Source organism: Canis aureus, chromosome 33 (assembly GCF_053574225.1).
Source record: "Canis aureus isolate CA01 chromosome 33, VMU_Caureus_v.1.0, whole genome shotgun sequence".
Taxonomy (NCBI): Eukaryota; Metazoa; Chordata; class Mammalia; order Carnivora; family Canidae; genus Canis; species Canis aureus.
In genome coordinates, this window is record NC_135643.1 from 12,461,101 (window position 1) to 12,482,257 (window position 21,157).

Here is a 21,157-nt window from a genome sequence, read left to right on the forward strand (position 1 = left end):
AATTTGTTTTCTAATGTAAGCATTTATCGCAATAAACTTCTCTCCTGAGATCTTAATGTTCCTACTTCATTTTTTGTAGCATTTTATAAGTTTTGGTAAGTTGTGTTTTTGTTTTTATTTGTCTTAAGACAAATAAAAGAGAATTTGTAAATTCTCTTTTGATTTCCTCTGTGGCCCAGTGCTGTTCAAGAGTGTATTGTTTAGTTTCCAATTATTTGTAAATTCTCCCACTTTCTTACTGCTATGGATTCCTAGCTTCATTCAACTGAAGCTGAAAAGATACCTGGGATGATTTCAATCTTAAATTTGCTAAGATTTGTAGTGTCATCTAAGATATGATCTATCCAGGAGAATGTTCTGTGTGCACTTAAGAAGAATGCATATTCTTCTGTTGTTGGATTGAATCTCCTGAAAATGTCTGATTGGTATATTTGGTCTATAATGTTCTTTAAGTCAGCTGTTTATTAATTTTTGTCTGGATATTCCATTATTAAAAGTGGGATTGAAATCTTCTAGTGTTATTGTATTGCTGTCATTTTCTCTCTTTAGGTCCCTAAGTATTTGCTTGATATATTTAGGCCCTCTAATGTTTGGTATTTAGAATTGTTAAATTTTCCTGTTGAACTGACCATTTTATCATTATCATATGACTTTCTCTTAGAGATTTTATGACTTACAGTGTTTTTCCCCCCTCTCTCTCTGCTCGTACCTCTACTTACCCACACATTGTCCTTCTAATAAAATCTTAAAAAAAAAACAACAACACTAAAACCAAACCAAACCACGGTAAACAAAGTAGAAGTATAAATTTCATTGGAAAAGTAAAAATATAGACAAATGCAGAATGTTACATTATAAAAGTGATATGTAAATTACTTCTTATCCTAAAATAAAAGTTAAAAGATAATTTATTAAGGGATACACAATTTAAAAAGAAGCAAACTCTAACTATAGGAAAGTAAAGTGTGCCAGAGATGGCTGTGGTCCATGGAATAAGCTGACACAGGTAAACAGCTTCTTACACTTATTTATGTGGCCGTTCTTGGGTTTTGTGCTTTACTTGGTTGATGGAGCTTCTCTCCTATACCTGGAAGCTTTCCAAGTTATTTTCATCCATTAGTAGTCGAATCATCATTTTTGTGGGCAAACCAGGGCCAGGGCCCCTACACTGCCATCTTGCTCATGTGCTCAGCTTTACTTTCTATTGTGTGAATTACCCCATGTACTTTCAAACAATTCTTTTACTTTTTCTAGTCTGATTTTAGCCACAGTTGCTTTTTTTGTGTTGTTTTCAATCAAAACACTTTAAGTCATACAAGTATTTATTCATAGTGTCACATACAGTGTGGTCACTCAGCAGAAAACTGTGGAATCAAACCTTAAAATAATGATGATGATGACAATCAAAATATAATACTGGCTATCACCTATATAGTGCTTACTACATGTATGGCATTTTTCTAAGTGCTTAATATACATTTATTCATTTGACCCTCAAAATAACCCTACAAAATATATACTTCTGCTATCTAAATTTCTTATATACAGAAACTGAGGTATGGAAAGTAAAAGTAGCTTGTCTAAGGTCACTTACCCAGTAAGTGGCAGAAATGGAATTTGAAACTAAGCAGTCTATCTCCAGATGCCAACTATTACCTGTATAAAATAATGGCTCTATAGAAGACCTCTTCCTATCTACTTAAATAAGGAAAAGTTGCAGGTTAGGTAACCCCAAAAGTAAACTAAAACAGGAATACTTAAAAATGATATGTACAAATAATACAGTATTTTATTTACTTTAAAAGTCTTCAATGTTCATTTATTTTCCAGTTTTTTGGTGTGGGCATTTCTTTGAGAATGTCCAAGAGCTTGGAATTCCACACCTTCTTCCTTGTATAAACCATAATCATAATGTATCACTTATTTGGAGTAAAAATATAAAGCCTTTAACCTTATCGAGTCTCTCCAATTTTTCAACTTATTTTTTACAACAGAAACAATTCTTTAGGTACACAATACCATCTCTTTGTGTCCTCGATGTCCCCTCCTTATGCACTAGAAAGACTACATTTCTAGCCTCCCTTACAATTAGGTTGGAAGCAATAAAACTAAATCTGCTAAAAGAAATGTAAGAAGTATGTTAAGCCACTTCCATGTGTAGTCATAAGACTATTCTATATTGTTCTCAACTCCTTCTTTTCCTGCTGACACAACTTTGGAAGATGGTCTGGACAAAATGGAGGAGAGTTGCTCAACTCACTGCATGTGGAGTGAGAAATAACCTTGGATTGTAGTAAGCCCCCATGATTTCACAATCTGTTAAATAAGCTTGTATTAATCACTTTGACACTATTTTCCTACAAATAATTATAGTGTTGCATTAACATTGCATTTGCCTAATTAAATTATATAGGTACCACAAACAATAGACTGGCATGAATAGTTTTGGAAAAGGACAAATAAGTCTTGGTTAGCACAAAGTAAAACTGGTAATGAACAAAGTATGCAAGAGAATAGCTAATTAGCCACAAGCCTTCAGAGTTGCCATGGACAGCAGTTAGTATGCTTTAAAAGCAAATGCAGAGAATTGATGAATCTGGCAAATCAGTTAGATGGCATTCTATTAAGCAAATTTTTATTCTGTACTCTAGAAATGTGAACCAATACTAATTCCCAGAATAGTTACATGACTTTTCTAGAATAAATTTGAGTTAGCTTTTACTTAGGTGTACATGATGCAATTCAAAAGACTTTTTTGAGTAAATATAAGTAACTAGAAGAAGTGTTTTGTAACACATAAGAATGCAAGTTACTCTACCACTTTTAGAGAAAAGCAGAAGGATAACTAAATAAGAGAGATCGTTCTGACCCTTGAAGAACTTATAATACAATACGAACTTACAATACAAGAGAAAACAGCAATTCACTCAAGGCAAACTGTAAGACTTGGCTTTTTTTTTTTTTTTTTTAAGATTTTTCAATTTATTTATTTGAGAGAGAGAGAGAGAGAGAGAGAGAGGGAGAGGGAGAGAGAGAGCAAGCACAAGCCGGGATAGGGGGAGGGGAAGGACATTGGGAGGGAGGGAGGGACAGTGAGAGAGAGAATCTCCAGCAGATTCTCCACTGAGCAGGGAGCCTGATACAGGGCTCAAGGGCTCAACCCTGAGATCACAACCTGAGCCAAAGACAAACACTCAACAGACTGAGCTACCCAGGTGCCCCGAGACTTGTTCTAATATTAAGGAGAAAGAAAGTACCCTATGCTAACAGAGGAGATGGGGATTAACTGCACCTGGAGGATAAGTGAAGGCCTCATTTTTGTAAAATTTGAGATGTTGTAGGTTGGACTCCTACCCACCTGACCAAGACTAAACCCCACCTGACCAAGACTAAACCCCACAACAAGGATTGAGGGCAAGTAGTTTATTTGAGTGGTTCAGCAGGGAAATGGGTGATAATAGAGGGAATAAGGTAGCTAGTAAGGGTGCCATTATGAAGCTAATAGAGCTTTACAGTAGTTTTGAGGCTCAAATTTAGGGGAAAGCCCTGGGAAACACTTTTTAACACACACAATAGAATTATTTCAACCAAGGAGTAAAGGATCTGGGAATTTATACCTCCCATGCTATTCATTATTGGTTAAGGACTGCCCTGGAGGGATATTCCTTTCTAGGCACTCCTGGCTCACAGAAATGTAATTTCTATCCCTAGGAGACCAAATGAAGAAAATAGCAGAAATTCAGTACTAAAGGAAATTCAAGTGATCTCTTGAAAATCTGCAAATATTCACTTGCCATTTACAGAGGGTCCCTACTTGCCAAATACACACAATACAATGATTTTAAATCTGGGTTGTGTGGGTGGCTCAGTTGGTTAGGCACCTGACTCTTGATTTCAGCTCAGGTCATGATCTCAGGGTCATGAGATCCAGTTCAGGCTCCATGCTGGGTGTGGAGCTTGCTTAATATTCTCCCTCTTGGGATGCTTGGGTGGCTCAGTGGTTGAGCGTCTCTCTTTGACCCAGGGCGTGATCCTAGGGTTCTAGGATTGAGTCCTACATCGGGCTCCCTATGAGGAGCCTGCTTTTCCCTCTGCCTATGTCTATGCCTCTGCCTCTCTGTCTCTCATGAATAAATAAATAAAATCTTTAAAAAAAAAAAAAACTCACTCTCTCTGCCTGCCTCTCTCTCAAATAAACATGTAAATAAAAATAAAATGTGCAACTTCTGAGGTGTCGGTTCCAAAACATTGCCATCTCACTGTAAGTAGTTTAAAGGTTGCAGAGTATAATGATGTTTTCATAAGCAAAGTAATTTAGTCTGTCTTAAGTATTCTTCATAATAAGAAAGCAGGAAATTAACACCTGGCAGATATATCTAATTTATTCCAATGATTCCCGAGTAGACTTGTGTTTATCTGTAAACAGTCTACAAAACAAATTGTCTGGGGAAAAGAAATTAACAGAAATCTGAATTGTAAATATGTGACCATGATCTAAAAATTGGAGCCACAATAACCCAAAGTTAAGCAGTAACTTCTACTACTACTTTTATTACTTAATACTTTACATTGATAATCTAATCAGATGCCACTACTAGAAAGTGCCTATTTGAGTCATACATTCTATTATTCAATTTTATCTGTTTCTTAAACATCACTTACTATTTTTTAGCCTTCAAATTCAGAGTCAATCTAAAAATATACAGCTCTCTGTCCAAAGAAAGGTTTGATCTGCAGAAATGAGCAAATGTATTTTAATTTATTGCTAACTCCGAGTTCCCAGGTGCCCAAAATGGTAACATTTTGAGGAGTACAAGTTAGTCACTTTCACTATGTAAGTTCACCCGCACAGAAAGATAACACAGCCAAAATCACAAAGCATCAAACACTTTTTATTTCTTATAACTCCACTGCTACCCAGTTTGGAATGTTCTTGAGGGGCTATAGAATAGGTTAGGGGTAGTGAACAAATACAGGACTAGAATCAGAACAGAAAGCTTCCCTGACACTAAATTACTATAATACATATTGAATGAATAAATGTATAAATGTTCATGGCACAATACATATTGAATGAATAAATGTGTAAATGTTCATGGCACTGATACTCCAACTTAAACTAAGACTTGGCCTGATATCAGTACTGTGAGTTTAAAAACCCAACTCTGTCATTAATTGCTCTTGACCCTGAATAATGTACTCTTTAGACTTGCTCATGTTCAAAGTAGAATTAAGTCCATCTACTTCACAGGGCTACTCTAAGAAATAAATGAGATAATATGTAGAAGAAGTTAATATAATACCTAGCATAAAGCCTCCTTCCTTTTGCCCCTTTGCCCTTGCACTGATTTTGTGTTTGTTATTGACTGTAAGTTCCTTTAGGGACAGACAGGTCTTGTTTATTTTCTGAAGAGGTCTAGTCCTTAGTCCAGAGTTTTGCACAGAGTTGGTATTAAATACAAAAAAAAAAAGAACGGTTGTTGAAATTAATTTGTTTAGCCTGTAGCCCTACATGGAAAATAAAAATACACATGCAGTGTTCTTCAGCATAAAAAACACATGGAAAATAATTTAGGAAGTTTATGTGATCTATCAGTTTATGTGATAAACTCTACAGGAACAAGACTGAACTTTGTAATCAAACTTGCCATACCACACACTGATAAGTGAGCACTTCCCTCAAACTAGTCACTATGAATCACTAATATTTTGCTTTTGCTCAGGACTTTTTTTTTTTTTTTTTGCTCAGGACAGTTTTAAACTATTTTGAGTTTGCTTATGAGTCACAAAGGAATATCAGCATAATTTTTTTATAGCCAGTTTCAATTTTAAACACAAAAGTTAATATTTAATCACTACTTAGTGATCTGCTGTGGCTCAAAATGATTAGTGATTATACTCCATTATCAAATGTAGCTTTAAAGGACAAGGATTTCCTAGTCCAATGATGACAACGTCCAACAGGACACATGAATGACATATGTACTGAAGCCAATATCAAAGAAATTCCTAAAGCTATAACGGGCAATAGTGATACTAATAAAGACAGTCTCACAGGATGTTTATTTGGAATACAGTGATACTCATCTAGCTAACTCTATATTGATATTGAACATATTAATCACTTTATTCTATGTATTATATATGGAGCTCAATAGCCCTATTAAATACATATAAATGTAATTTATACACAAAAAATGTAAATAATATGTATATACTAAGCAGACCAGGCTCACAATCCTTCTGTCTACCTCAGTATCTGCTATCCTCCTGGGTAAATTCAGGGCCATTTAGAACAAACCATCAATATCTTTATTCATCACCTTTAGCCATCTTCTTCCAATGACTTTTGCTTCTCCACTTCACTTATTCTCATGAACACAACCTAAATCTTATCACTCCAGACTGCTCCACCACCAAAATTACTAATATAAATATCTACTCTGTTCACACTCCACCACTCTTCTAGCCTGCCTGCTCCCAACTAAAATACTCTCTAACCTAACTGGTGTCTCTAGTACTTCCCACTGTGTTCTTTCATAGCCTAACCCATTTGTCACAGCTCTTTCCATCATTTTCACTACCCATTACCCTGGCCCAAGCCACCATCATTTCTTAACCAGGCTATTGTGATTAGCTCCCAGTGGGTCTCTCTGCTACTGTCTATCTCTCTCATCTATTCTCTGTCTAGTAATTACAGTAATCCTTTTAATTTATAAGTCATGTCATGGCACTCTTTTGTTCAATACTATCTAATAAAATACTTTTAGAATGAAAGTCAAAATGTTTACCAGGACTTTTTAGAGCATCGATGATCTGGTGTCTTATTGCCTCATTTCTTTACCTTTTTCCCTTGCTCAATGTAATTCAACCATACTAGCCTTCTCAGCTCTGCTCGAACAGACAAGTATGCTCCCAACTCAGGACTTTGTACTCCTCTTCTCCTCTTGTATGGAATGTTCTTCTTTCTTCTTGCTCCTTCCTTCAAGTCTCTGCTCAAATGTCCCCACATCAATGAAGCATTTGACATCCTATTTAAATGAGTAAATGACATTTTCCTATCTTACCATTACTTCTCCCTTTCCTTTTTTTTCTCCACAGAATCTATCACCATCTGACATGCTAGTTTCTTAATTATTTATTGACTATTATTTATTGTATCTTCATTAGAATATAAGCTTCATAAAGGCAGAGACTTTGGTCAATTGCTTACTGATGTATTTGTTGTGCCTAGAATAATGCTTTGCAAATAGCAGGCACTTAGTAATTATTTAGATTTAATAAATTCAGCTTAGATTACAAGGTGGATTATTTAAACCATATTTAAGCCACCAAATTTTGTGTATGTAAATATCCAGATGTTTAAAGTAATTCCTGAGTAAATATGAGGGAAATACTTTACTAAGTCTTGGATTTAGATCCTCTTATGAAGAGAGAATCTAGAATTGTTCTGAAGCTACAGAAATTATGCTACAGCTGTTAGATGTCACTTGAAAGATAAGTTTCTCCTAACCTAGTTATTTAGAAATACAGATTTGACTTTCCAGTTTGGCAAAATAAAGATGCTTCTATTATGTTCCTTCCTTGAAGCCTACTAACACCAAAAATAATGAAAAAGAGAAAAGAAAGTTGCACCTTAAGCAAAAAATGGCCATAACCATAAAGAACCAACCATGAAGACTACATGCCAAATGCAGCAGAATGTGTATTAAAATGCCAGGAGCCAACATGTACATTCTTAGACCTTCAGGAGACTATAGATTTCTCCAAATGTCATACTCCAAAGAGGTCTATCCAAAATTCCTTTGATTAAAGTAATGAGATCTAGTGGATATGCCCAAATCATTGCAGAATCTGCAAAAACCTTAAAGGGAACTTAGTTCACCCCCAGAGAATACGAAAGTGGACTCAAAGGAAGAGTCTTATAGATGAATCTTTTTTCTTAATTTTTGCCTTGGCCCCCAGTAGAGGCCTGTCTGGAAATGAGGCTGATGAATGCATTGTACAAGCTATGATTAATTTTGCAGCACTGGCCACAGTTAACTGAGTAGAAATAGACATTAGGCTACTCCCCTGAGAGCTTATTACAAAAAGATTTCACTGAAGAGCCACACCAACTTCCTGCTTGCACCAAAAAAGGATAGTAAAAATCTAAAGTGTAGCTTAAATTAAATCCATCTTCTTTTTAAAACCTTTCATCATTCTCCCATTCTTGTAATTATTAACTCCCTAGTTAAACTGTATACTGGTTTCCTCTGGTATGTAGCTCTTGTGCTACTTCCTTTGGTCTGGTCAGAAATGTCTGATCACACTACACAAAGAATACATAATGTAAAACATATTCTTCTCCTGGAAGATTTTCTGTTTCCCTGTTCACTTCCTCTCCCCAACAACGTGTTGAAATCTCATTTTTCATAAAGCCACTTAAATATTCCACTCTTTCATAAAACTTCCACCTAAAAAAAAAACTCCTTTTCAAAAAACATATCTGAATAGATGCTTAAATACTAAAATCACATTTTTCCATCCATTGAAAGTACAATCATATTCAATTCTTGTCTTTCCAAAGACAAGGATACTTAATATAGTCATAATAAAAAACATATAATAGTGAATTAATAGTAAGAAATGTCTAGAAGCAGTGACTCTTCTGTCATGAGTAATATATCTGATTGTCAACTTTATTTTTATGCATTTGACTCTGTTTTCCTTCCATTATCAAGACTGATACCCTTTCAGGTAGAGAGAAGTAAGATAATATCATAAAAGTGATATGAAACTAATGATTTCTTTTCAAGCTATAATTTATTGAAAATTTGCTACTTTTATTCATTTAATCATAACAAAAAAACAGCTAAATTAATTAGTGATAGTTTTCATCTATTTTACAGATGAGGAAACTAAGGTTGAAGGAGAAATTGAATAATTTGCCCAGGCTCACACAAACTGAAATTCTAACCCATTTTGTGTTATTCTAGATTAGAGTTTTAAACTCTGTGCCCTAAGCTTATTGATAAATATATCTACTGAAGTATCCTGGACCAGATCATTTCAAAGTAAGCCAATGTCTTCATCAATTACTCTTCATCCTGTATTATCACCCTTGCCCCAATTTAATACTTTATATTTCTAAACTATTTAACTGGCTTTAAAATACTTTCACAAGCATTAATGGTTTGAATCCCACAATAAATCTATAGAATATTTGCAATCTTAAATAACAGGAAAGGGAAACAGATATTAAAAATTACCCAGTCATATTGCTGAGTAGTCAGGTTACAAATATAGGCATTCTTACTCTATTTTCATTGCTTTTTCTGGAACTGTTCTTTAGAAGTATCTAGTATTTTATCTTAAAATAAGGCAGACATGAAATACTCTGTGAACTATCATGTTTTCAAATTTATTCAATTATTTTGAAAATACTCATTAACATTGCTTTCATATTATGTACAAATTGTGAACAGGGACATTATTTTCAGTAAAATGAATAGAGTCCATCTACTGAATTCAGGGAATTTTCAATGCCAGGCATTGAGTTCCATAGCTTGACAAACATGAGGCCTAAAATGACATTGCTTCTATGATCATATCAAAGATTGCTTACTGAATCAAATGTATGGGAAGGAGTGGTGAGAAGGAAATATGAATAAGTGAAGTGGGTTCAAATTATGCAAACTCTTGTTTGTCTTGCTAAGATTTGGATTTTATAATATAGGGATAGGTGAAGAAAACTCACTGAAGAATTCTGAGATGGGAAGTGTCATGTTTGAATCTGCATAATGAAGAATAACTCAGGCAGAAGAGGGAAGTGGGAGTCCAGGATTAGACCAAAGTCAGGAAAACAAATAAGAAGGCTATTGTAATAGTCTCAGATTACTCAGTCCTCAAATCTGGATGATCATTAAAATTACAAAGGATGCCTTTTAAAATGCAGGTTTTGGGGCCCTACAATTGTTGCAGGATTTTTTTTCCTCCATCGGCGCCTGCAGTTCTTGGTCATGCCACTTGGAAGAATGAAGAGGTAGACCAGGCTGAGCAATGGGCAGCAAAGCAAGGTTTATTGAATGAAATAAGGTTCCCAAAGAAGGAGGGACTTGAGAGAGTTGCCACAGGAGTTTCCAAGTATGGGGGTTTTTTGGGCTTTTTAGCAGGCTATTTTAATCAATTAACCCTCCCTGCACCTGTTATTCAATCAGGTTTTTGTTGCCTATCTATCATGTGGGAAAAAGTGGAGGGCTCCTTCCAGGGTGGTGTAAAATCCTTTAAACGTGATTTCTTCTTTGGGCAGGGCTCCCTTCCCGCTGCCTGCCTTCCAACTGTCCTTTATCATGATGAGTTTCTGACTCTAGGGCTAGGTCATCACATGATTGTGATAATAAGCCATGTGTAGAATTTTCTTGCCTGGAGAGGCTATAAGGAAGTAGTAGTGAGAGAGAAGAGATTGGAGAGATATTTAGGCAGAAATAACAGGTTTTAGTGATTGTTGGATACCAACCTGGAGCAATTGTGCGGATGGGTGGGCCATTCATTAAGACAAGTGGAGCATTAGATCTTAAAGGACAAGAAAAATTGATGAGATAATCCATGGGGCATGCAGGTACGAGTGACCTCGAGGCAGTTTGATACATATGTATAACTAAAAAGTTAGTATAGACCATTGTAGTATAGACCAAAGTAGTATAGACCATTGTGATTCATCCATCCCTTAGAGCTGTGGAAGGGACCCATCTGACCTTGGCACTTCGCTGCAAGCCCAGATAAGGTGTGTTTTTTTGTTTGAAGCAAGGAAGAAGAGGAAAATGGCTGCACACACACACACACACACACACACACACAGACATACACACACCATTCTGTTTGGTCTATATATTCAGCCATCCAATATTTCACTTGCAAATGTGCTAAGTATATACTCATTTAAGTCAATGATTAAAATACTGAAAATAACACAAACAGATGTAGAGACCTGCCCTGAAGTAAATGCCAATCCACAATCAAAGTCCTTCATCCTGGTCCAAATGAAACTAAACTTAGATTTGTCTGAACCCCTAATCTCCATACAGTCCATGAGGATATTGTGAGAAGTTTCATTCAATCTTTTATGGCTTTATTCCCTACATTGGGGTATACTGAGGTATGTCAGTGGATACATTTAGTACTTCTTCCCCTTAAAAGCCCTTTTCTATACTGAGATATAGAAAGTAATTAGATATATAGTAGTTATAGATATACAGTAGTTTCCATGAGCTTAAGCTTATTCTCAGCATAATTTATATGTCTGTTATTCATGCATACTTATCTCTTGTTTTGTGCTGGTTTCTTGTATACATCCTTCTAAAAGCTGAGCTCATGCGAATGATCAGAATAAGAACTTGTTTTTTTCAGTTCCCTTCCATTTTTCCAATTTTTCACTATGTCATTGATTTCATTGTGATCCTCCCATTTCCTTTCTAATTACCTTCCTTTTTGGTTTGTATCTAATATTTCTATGATTTTAAGGAATTAAAAAGATATGCTTTCTAAACAATATCCAAGTTTACATACCTACCTGTGGCTAGTATGTTCTTTACTTTTATGGACCCTAAAATGGCACCGGCGTATTCCATTAAAATAATTTTTGTAGCCTCCATTTCATCCTTACTACATCCAGAGCATCATTCCCTTGTAGCATAATCTACATCTGAGATGAGACTATTAGCAAGATCAGTAAAGAATGCACCAAATATTTTGCTTTAGTAGAATGATGCTTCCACAGTATAGAAATGTAGTTTCCAACCATGATCTTTATCTGCCTCTAGGCCAGATCTGAAACTTGCATTAGGACAGTAGCAGTCATATTCTTTATCTACCCAAGATAACAGTATTTTACTCCCATAGTACTATTAGTTTGTGTGTTTTATCTTGTATGCTCATGCTAAGTTCTCCACCAGACTTAAACCTAATAGCTCAATGATTTCCAAGCACGGACTCCTTCCATATATCTCACCAAGTATTATTTTATTTGCATAGCATATAACCTTCTCTTGGCATATTCTCATTAATACCTGTATCTCAGCAAGTTTGTCTGGCCTAGATCATATTTTTCTATTTTCATTATATTTTAGGCTTATCTTATCTTATTAGCTTTAATTAAAAAATAGAAGCGTTTAAAAGTATTGATCAGAGATACAGCTGAAACAAAGTCAATTACTTTTTAATATTTTAAATAGAGACCTTTGCAAAGTACTATAGGAATCAAAGGAACAAATTTAAGATAGATTTTTTTCTATTAAAAATTGTTTTTAATTTTTTGGTAGCAAAACTGATGTATTTTTCCCCATATTTCCTCTTGTGAATCACTGACACATTTTCTCAGCTACTGTATTGTCTCCAATTTAAGTTATACTTTCATCTCATTTTATCATTCTATCTGTGCATTATTCTTCCCTTACCTCAAATTCTAGTTTAGAGTTCTCTTTATCAGTTTGGCAAGATTCCAGATAAATGCATTCGTCTCAGATGTACTATATTCCTTATAGGGAGTCTGTTGTATTAACAACATAAGCCCTGGCTAAGAAAACCTAGATTTTGGTCTTCTTTTGATTTTTGGAAGGGTGCTAGTTGATACTCATTACCTTTTATTTCTTCTTCAAAGTCATGATCTTAACTGGAAGAAGAGATGAAAATGCCTCTTCAGTGACCAAACCAAGTGCTTAGGTTTTATCATTCATTGCCATACAAATCAATGAGTATACTGCAGTCTGTAAATGTGTTAAGTCTCAGGAAACCTAAGGGAACCTCTCATATCTATTCCATCATGATTTGCCTCAATATAAAGGAGAAAGAAATAAAATGCCTTCCCTGGAAGATTTGATTTGGTTTATTCTCAGACTCTTTTTAGAGACCTACATGTATTTCCCTAATGTGTAAAGGATATGTTATATAAATTATCAGCCAATTAAAATAAAAGGTAGAGATCATATTATCAAGGATTCCTTTATAGCTTATAAAAATATTATCCTTTACTGATGATAGTTGCCAGGAACTACATATGTGGGACTTAAAACCTGAGGTTGAACTTGAAAGTATCCCAGACACAAGAGAGAAAAAAAGACACAATGATATTATCCTCGGGAATTTGCAATCTACTCAGTAAGCAAGCACTCCTGAACACAGCCATAAGCACATATCCTTGCTGTAACACCAGGTTTCTATAGAAATCGACCAGAGCAGTGGGCTAGGTAAGTGATTTTGAGATGATTTTAACAGCAACAAGGAAACATCAATTCACAACTATCCTCCAATCTTAGAAGAATATAGATCAGTTAAATACTTGATACAGAGAACATGTTCATAAACAGAATTCAACAAGCACAGGAATAATACTCTATATCCATGACATTTTTATGGTAAAGAATGATTTAAATAAAATATCTTCCATTCAAAATATAATACTGAAGATTAAATGCCAAAGTTACTTACTTTTACTATGATAAGCCTAGCCAGGTTTTCATATCTCTGGTTATCATTTTCTGTATGCTCTACTTCAAACAGAGTATTATAATTTTCTAGTAATTTAGCCATTATCTTGTTGCAGATGTCTTGTTCTTTCATGCCTTCAAGCCCAGGTGGCACACTAGAAATAAGGGGGAGAAATGACATGAATTATTTTGTAAAAACAAAAAATGCCAGCACAGCTGACTCAGGAATACATTTTGACATCTCCTATATGACTGATCAGCCTTCCTATAAGGACACACACAATTTTCAACAAGCTCTATGGTGACGTACGATGTTGCCGGCACAAATTCTGTTCAATAGCTTGTGATGAATATGAAAAGGACATGTTGTTCAGGAAGGAGGTATAGATTAGCATGGGTGTCATAATGCTTTGTATGTATTAGAAATTGCTATGCATAAGGTAATATATAAGAACAAAAGTGTTAAAAATCAAATGTTATAACAAAAAGAAAGACTGACAGAAACTATAGAATGTTCGCCACAGAAATAATAGCAACACAATCTTTATTGAAGGTCTTCTTAGATAATGCACAAAAAGTACAAAACTTAAAGAAAAATTTAAATATTTCCAGAAAAAAAATACTGATTACTGTTAAAGCTGAGTGATGTGTAAATGGAAGATTTATTATACTATGTACTACTCTCTCTTCTTTTGGGTAAGTTAAAAAAATTTCCATAATGAAAAAAAATGTGAAAAAGATCTTCTGAATGCAGAAGACACCATAAATAAGGTAGAAACACAAGCTATAGATTAGACATGAGTATCTCTTCAGTAACATGGACAATTGACAGGATTGGCAGTTAGACTACGCAAAGAATTCCTACTAGTCAATAAGGAAGAAAATTAAAAAAGACAAAGGACAAGAGCTGAAAAACTCATAGAAGAAAACATCAATATAGTTGAACATCAATAATCTTATAGTGCAAAGATCTTTAACCTCATTGAATAACCAGTGAGAATATTAAAAAAGCCACACTGAGATGTTAGTATCCATCTAGATTAGTTTCCTGTGGCTACTATAACAAATTATCACCAGCTGTTGCTTAAAACAACAGAAATTTATTCTTTTACAGTTCTGGAGGCCAGCAGAGTGCACTAACTGGTAACATTCCTTGGCTGTGACTATTGCTTCAATTTTCAATCAAGGCCAGCATCTTAAAACTCTGCTCCATCTTCACATGGCCTTCTCTGTGTGTTGAGTCTAGAAATAATCTCACTCTTATGGTCAATTAATCTATGGCAAAGAAGCCAAGAACACAACATGGGGGAAAGACAGTCTCTTTAATAAATGATGTTGAGAAGACTGAATAGCTATACGCAAAAGAATTAAACTGGAACTCATACCTCACACCATACACAAAATCAACTTAAAATGGATTAAAGATTTGAATATAAGACTTGAATCCATAAAATTCCTATAATATAAATATTACGTAAGCTGCAAAAATGTGCTGCCTTTCATTAAGAATGATGAATGAGCAGAACCAAAAACACAAGAGGGTGAAGTTGAAAACCATGGAGAAATATTTCCAGAACTTGAAACCTAGTCAAGAGATTCCCAACATTTGCCAAACTGGATATCAAACTGCCATTACGTCAATCAGGAAATAAAAGAAATTAAAAAGTACATAAAAATAAGTGAAAATAAAAATGCAATTGTTCAAAATCTTTGGGATGCAACAAAATTATTCAAAGCGGGAAGTTTATAGCAATATAGGCCTATCTCAACAAGCAAGCAAAATCTCAAACAACCTAGCCTTACACCTAAAGGTGTTAAAAAAGAACAACAAACAACACCTAAAACCAGCAGAAGAAAGGAAATAATAAAGATTAGAGCAGAAATAAATGAAATAGAAACTTTAAAAACCCAATATAACAGATCAATGAAACAAGGATCTTTGAAATGATCAACAGAATTGATAAAACTCTAGCCAAAACTATCCAAAAAAGAAAGAGAGAGGCAGGGAGGGAGGGAGGGAGGGAGGGAGGGAGGGAAAGAAAGAAAGAAAGAAAGAAAGAAAGAAAGAAAGAAAGAAAGAAAGAAAGAAAGAAAGAAAGAGAAAAAGAAAGAGAGAGCTCACAAAAATCACAAATTAAAGTGGAGAAATAACTGATACCACAGAAATACAAATGATTGTTAGCGATATTATGAAAAAGTATATGCTAACAAATAAGAAAACCTGGGAAAAAATGGATAAATTCCTAGAAACCTACAACTTACCAAAACTGAAGAAGAAATAAAAATTTGAACTGATTACCATAAAAGAAATTGAAATAGTAATCAAAAAATTCCCAACAAATAAAAGCTCAGGACCACAGAGATTCACAGGAAAATTCTACCTAATATTTAAAGAACAGTTAATACCTATCTTCTCAAACTATTCCAAAAAACAGAAAGGAAGGAAAACTTCCAAATTCATTTTATGAGGCCAGCATAACCTTGAGCCAGATAAAGACACCATAAAAAAAGAGAACTACAAGCTTATCTCTCTCATGAACATAGATGCAAAAATCCTCAACAAAATACTAGCAAACCAAACCCAACAATACATTAAAAAAAAAATTCTTTTTGACTTAGTGGGATTATTCCTGGGTTTCAAGGGTGGTTTGATATTCACAAATCAATCAGTTTGATACAACACATCAATATGAGATAGGATAAGAACCATATGGTACTTTCAATAGATGTAGAAAAGCATTTGACAAGGTACAATACCCATTCATGACAAAAACCCTCAACAAAGCAGGGAACATAATGCAACATAATTAAAAAACATAATAAAGTCCATATATGAAAACTCATAGTACTTTTGAATGTGGTGCTTGGCTGGCTCAGTCAGTGAAGCATGCAATGCTTGATCTCAGGATCATGGTAAAGCTCCACGGTGGGGGTGTAGATTACATTAAAAAAGAAAAAAGAGAGACTTCTGAAAAACCCAATGCAAACATCATCCTCATTGAAAGCGTTTCCTCAAGGTCAGGAACAAGACAAGGAAGTTCACTTTCACCACTTTTATTCAACATAGTACTGGAAGTCCTAGCCATACCAATCAGACAACAAAAAGATATAAAATGCATGTAAATTGATAAGAAAGAAGTAAAACTTTCACTATTTGCAGATAACATTATACTATATAAAGAAAACCCAAAAGATTCCACCAAAAAACTGCTAGAACTGATAGACGAATTCAGTAAAGTCACAGGACATATCAATGCATAGAGATCTGTTGCATTTCTATACGCCAATAATGAAACAGCAGGAACTAAGAAAACAATCCCATTTATAATTGCACCCAAAATAATAAGATACCCAGGTATAAACCTAACCAAAGAGGTGAATGACCTGTACTTTGAAAACTATAAACACTGATGAAACAGACTGAAGAGGACACAAAGAAAAGGAAAGATGTTCCATGTCATGGATTGGGAGAATATTGTTAAAATGTATATAATTTCCCAAACAATCTGCACATTTAATGCAATACCTAACAAAATGCAATAGCATTTTTCACAGAACTAGAAAAAGCAATCCTAAAATTTGTATGGAACCACAGACAACCCCAAATAGCCAAAGCAACATTGAAAAAAGAAAAGCGAAGCAATTCCATACTTCAAGTTATATTACAAAGTTGTAGTAATCAAAATAGTATGGTATTGGCATAAAAAACAGACACATAGATGAATGGGCCAGAATAGTAAACCCAGAAATGAACCCGATTACACAGTCAATTAATCTTTGACAAAACAGTAAAGAATATCCAAATGGGGAAAAGACAGTCTCCTCAACAAATGGTGTTACGAAAAATGGACAGCAACATGAAAAAGAATGAATCTGGATGACTTTCTTACAGCATACAGAAAAATAAACTCAAAATGGGTTAAGACCTAAATGTCTATCAAGGATAAATAAAGAAGATGTGGGATATACACACACAGGAATATTATTCAGCCATGAAAAGGAAGAAAATCCTGCACTTTGTAACAACATGGATGACCTTGAATGCCAAATGAAATAAGTGAGAGAAAGAAAAATAACATAAAATCTCATGTATATGTGTAATCTAAAACAAACAATCAACAAAAACAAAACAAAACAAAACAAAAAAACTTAACAGATAGGGCACCTGGGTGGCTCAGTGGTTGAATGTTTGCCTTTGGCTCAGGTCATGATCCTGTAGTCCTGGGATCGAGTCCCACATCAGGCTCCTGCCAGGGAACCTGCTTTTTCCCTCTGCCTATGTCTCTGCCTCTCTGTGCTTCTCATGAATGAATGAATGAATGAATGAATGAATGAATGAATAAGAAAGAAAGAAAGAAAGAGAGAGAGAGAGAGAGAGAAAGAAAGAAAGAAAGAAAGAAAGAAAGAAAGAAAGAAAGAAAGAAAGAAAGAAAGAAAGAAAGAAAACAAACAAAAACCCCTGAACTGATAGCTACAGGGAACAAATTGCTGGTTGCCAGAGATAAGGGGTGAAGGATGAGCAAAGTGAGTGAAGGTAGTTTAAAGGTACAAACTCCGAGTTATTAAATAAATTTTCTGAGGATGTAACATACAGTATAATGACTATAGTTAATAATACTGTATTGTATATTTGAAAGTTACTAATAGAAAATCTTAAAAGTTCTCATTACAAGAAAAAAAGCTTTTAAGTATGTGTAGTGATATTAACTTAGACTTACTATGGTCACCATTTTACAACATACACACATACTGATGATCGTGTTGTACACCTAAAACTAACAATGTCAATTTTATCTAAATAAAAAAATACAGATATGTGAAAAATGTAAAAAAAACATATATATTACTTTATGTTTTGGGGCAAAAATTATATAAAGATATAATTTTGTGATATCAATAATTGAAAGAGGTGGGGAAGGAGCTATAAAAGAGCACAGTTTTTCTTTTGTTTTGTTTTTAAAATAATCTCTATGTTCAACAGGGCTCAAATTCACAATCCTGAGATCAAGAGTTGCATGCTCTACTGACTGAGCCAGTCAGGAACCTTGGGGCAGAGTTTTTGTATGTTATTGAAGTAAAGCTGGTACTTATTCAAATTGGAGTGCTATAAGTTTAGGATGTTAGATGTAATCCTCATGGCAACCACAAAGAACATACCTACAGAATGTACACAAAAGAAAATGAGAAAGGAATTTAAACATTATACTACAAAAAATTTTAACTAAACACAAAAGAAAATAGTAATGAAGTAAATGAAGGACAAAAAAGCTGTAAAGGCCATAGAAAATGCATAGCACAATGATACAAGTCCCTCCTTATCAGTAATTACTTTAAATATAAATGTATTAAACTCTCCAAAAGAGAAGAGACTGGCAGAATGAATTAAAACACATAACCCAATTATATTCTGTCTACAACAGATTCACTTGAGATCCAAATCTACAAACAGGTTAAAAGTAAAAGGATGGGAAAAAATAATACATGCATATTGTAAGTGAAAGAGAGCAGAGGTGCCTATAATAATATTATACATAATAAACTTAAAATTAAAAAAGGTTAAAAGAGACAAAGAAAGTCATTATATATTAATAAAAGTTTCAACACAACAAGAAAATATAACAGTTATAAACACTTACACAGCTAATGATAGAATCACCAAAATATATGAAGAAAAAATGGACAGAATTTAAGGGAGAAATAAACAGTTCTACAATAGTTCATGAATTCAATACCCTACTCCCCAAAATGGATAGGATACCAAACAGAAGAAACAGAGGATTTAAAAAAACAACAAACTAGATCTACTGGACACACACACAATATTTTACCTGACAACAACCAGAGTGAACACTTTTCTCAAGTGTACATGTGGCATTTTCCAGGATATACCATATGTTAGACTACAAATTAAATCTCAAAATATTTAAAAAGATATTCATTTTACAAAGTAACTTCTCAGACCACAATGGGATAAAGTTACAAATAATAACATCAAGAAAACTAAAAAATCCACAAAATTGTGGAATTATGTTTAGGCAATCAATGGAACAAAAACTGTATTTTAATGAAAATTAGAAAATATTTAGAGATGAATGAAAATGAAAACACAACAAAATCAAAATTTATGGGATGTAGCAAAACAGAGCCTAAGGAGAAATTTATAGTTCAAACACACTAGAAAACAAGAAAGATCTCAAAGAAAAACCTAACTTTACAACTTAAAGAACTAGGAAAAGAAAGAAAAAAACCACAAAGCTAGCAGGAGAGAAAGAGTAAAGACTAGAGCAGAGATAAATGAAACAGAAAAACAGTAGAGAACTATCGATGAAACCAAAAGTTGGTTCTTTGAGAAGATAAACAAAATTGACAAACTTTTAACTAGATGAATTTTAAAAAGAGCAAGGGGTGCTCAAATTGTTAAAATCTGAAATTAATGTGGGGACAATACTACTGACTCTAGAGAAATGAAAAAGAATTATGAGAGTATACTATGATATTTGCACATCAACAAACTGGATAATCCAAGTGAAATGGACTGACTACTAGAAGCACTAAACCTACCAAGACAGAATCACGAAGATAAAGAAAATCTGAATAGACCTATTGATAGCAAGAAGACTGAATCAGTAATCAAAAATTTCCCCCCAAAAAATGCTCTGGACTTGATGGCTTCATTGGTAAATTCTACCAAATGCTTAAACTAATATTAGTATTTCTCAAACATTTCCAAAAAACTGAGGAGAAAACATTTCTTAACTAATCCTGTGAAACCAACATGACTTTATGTCAAAGCCAGACAAATGCATTTCTATAAACAATAAATAATATGAAAAGGAAATGACATAACTATGCCATTAGTATCAAAAGGAATCAAACACTTAGGATTATATTTAACCAAGGATGTGAAATACTTATAAAATGGAAACTACAAAATGCTGATGAAAGAAGGTAAAAAAATAAATAAATGGAAATATATCTCATGTTCATGGATTGGAAGACTTAATATTGTTAAAATACGAATATTACACAGAGCAACCTACAGATTCTATGCAATTGCTATCAAAATTCCAACAGCATTTTTTGCAGAAATAGAAAAGCCCATCCTAAAATTCACATGGAACTTCAAGTGATCTCGAATAGCCAAAATAAACTCAATAAAGGGAACCAAAAATAGAAGACTCCCATTTACTAATTTCAACACTCACTACAGAGCTATAGTAATCAAAGCAGTGAGGTATTGGCATGAAGGCAGATATAAATACTAATGGAATACAATAGAGAGCCCAGTAATGAACCTTTGCTTATATGGTCAAATGAGATTTGCCAAGGATGTTAACACCACTGAATTAAAAATGGACTATCTTTCAACAAATAGTACTGCAAAAACTGGATATTCACATGCAAAAGAATGAAGTTGACACACTACCTAGTATCATATATAAAAATTAATTCAAAATGGACCCAGAATCTAAAACTATAAAACGCTTGTAAAAACACATAAAGCAAAAACTTCATGACATTGAATTTGGCAGATTTCTTGGCTATAACATGTAAAACATAGGCTACAAAAGAAAAGCAGACAAATTAGACTTCATGAAAATTTTAAAAATTTTGTGCATCAAGACACTATCTATAGGGTAAATACATAACCCACAGAATGAGAGAAAATATCTATAAATCACATATTTGATAAG

General features: G+C 34.0%; 1 protein-coding gene across 7 annotated transcripts in view; it reads right to left on the minus strand.

Annotated features, from left to right (window-relative positions):
• Window positions 1-21,157, minus strand: part of FAM13A (family with sequence similarity 13 member A) — a 336,858-nt gene that overhangs the window by 185,419 nt on the left and 130,282 nt on the right. For all 7 annotated transcript variants that reach the window (XM_077882856.1, XM_077882855.1, XM_077882852.1 and 4 more), the window contains one exon: window positions 13,465-13,618. In XM_077882856.1, the coding sequence (XP_077738982.1) occupies window positions 13,465-13,618 (154 nt within the window). The remainder of the gene's footprint in view (window positions 1-13,464; window positions 13,619-21,157) is intronic.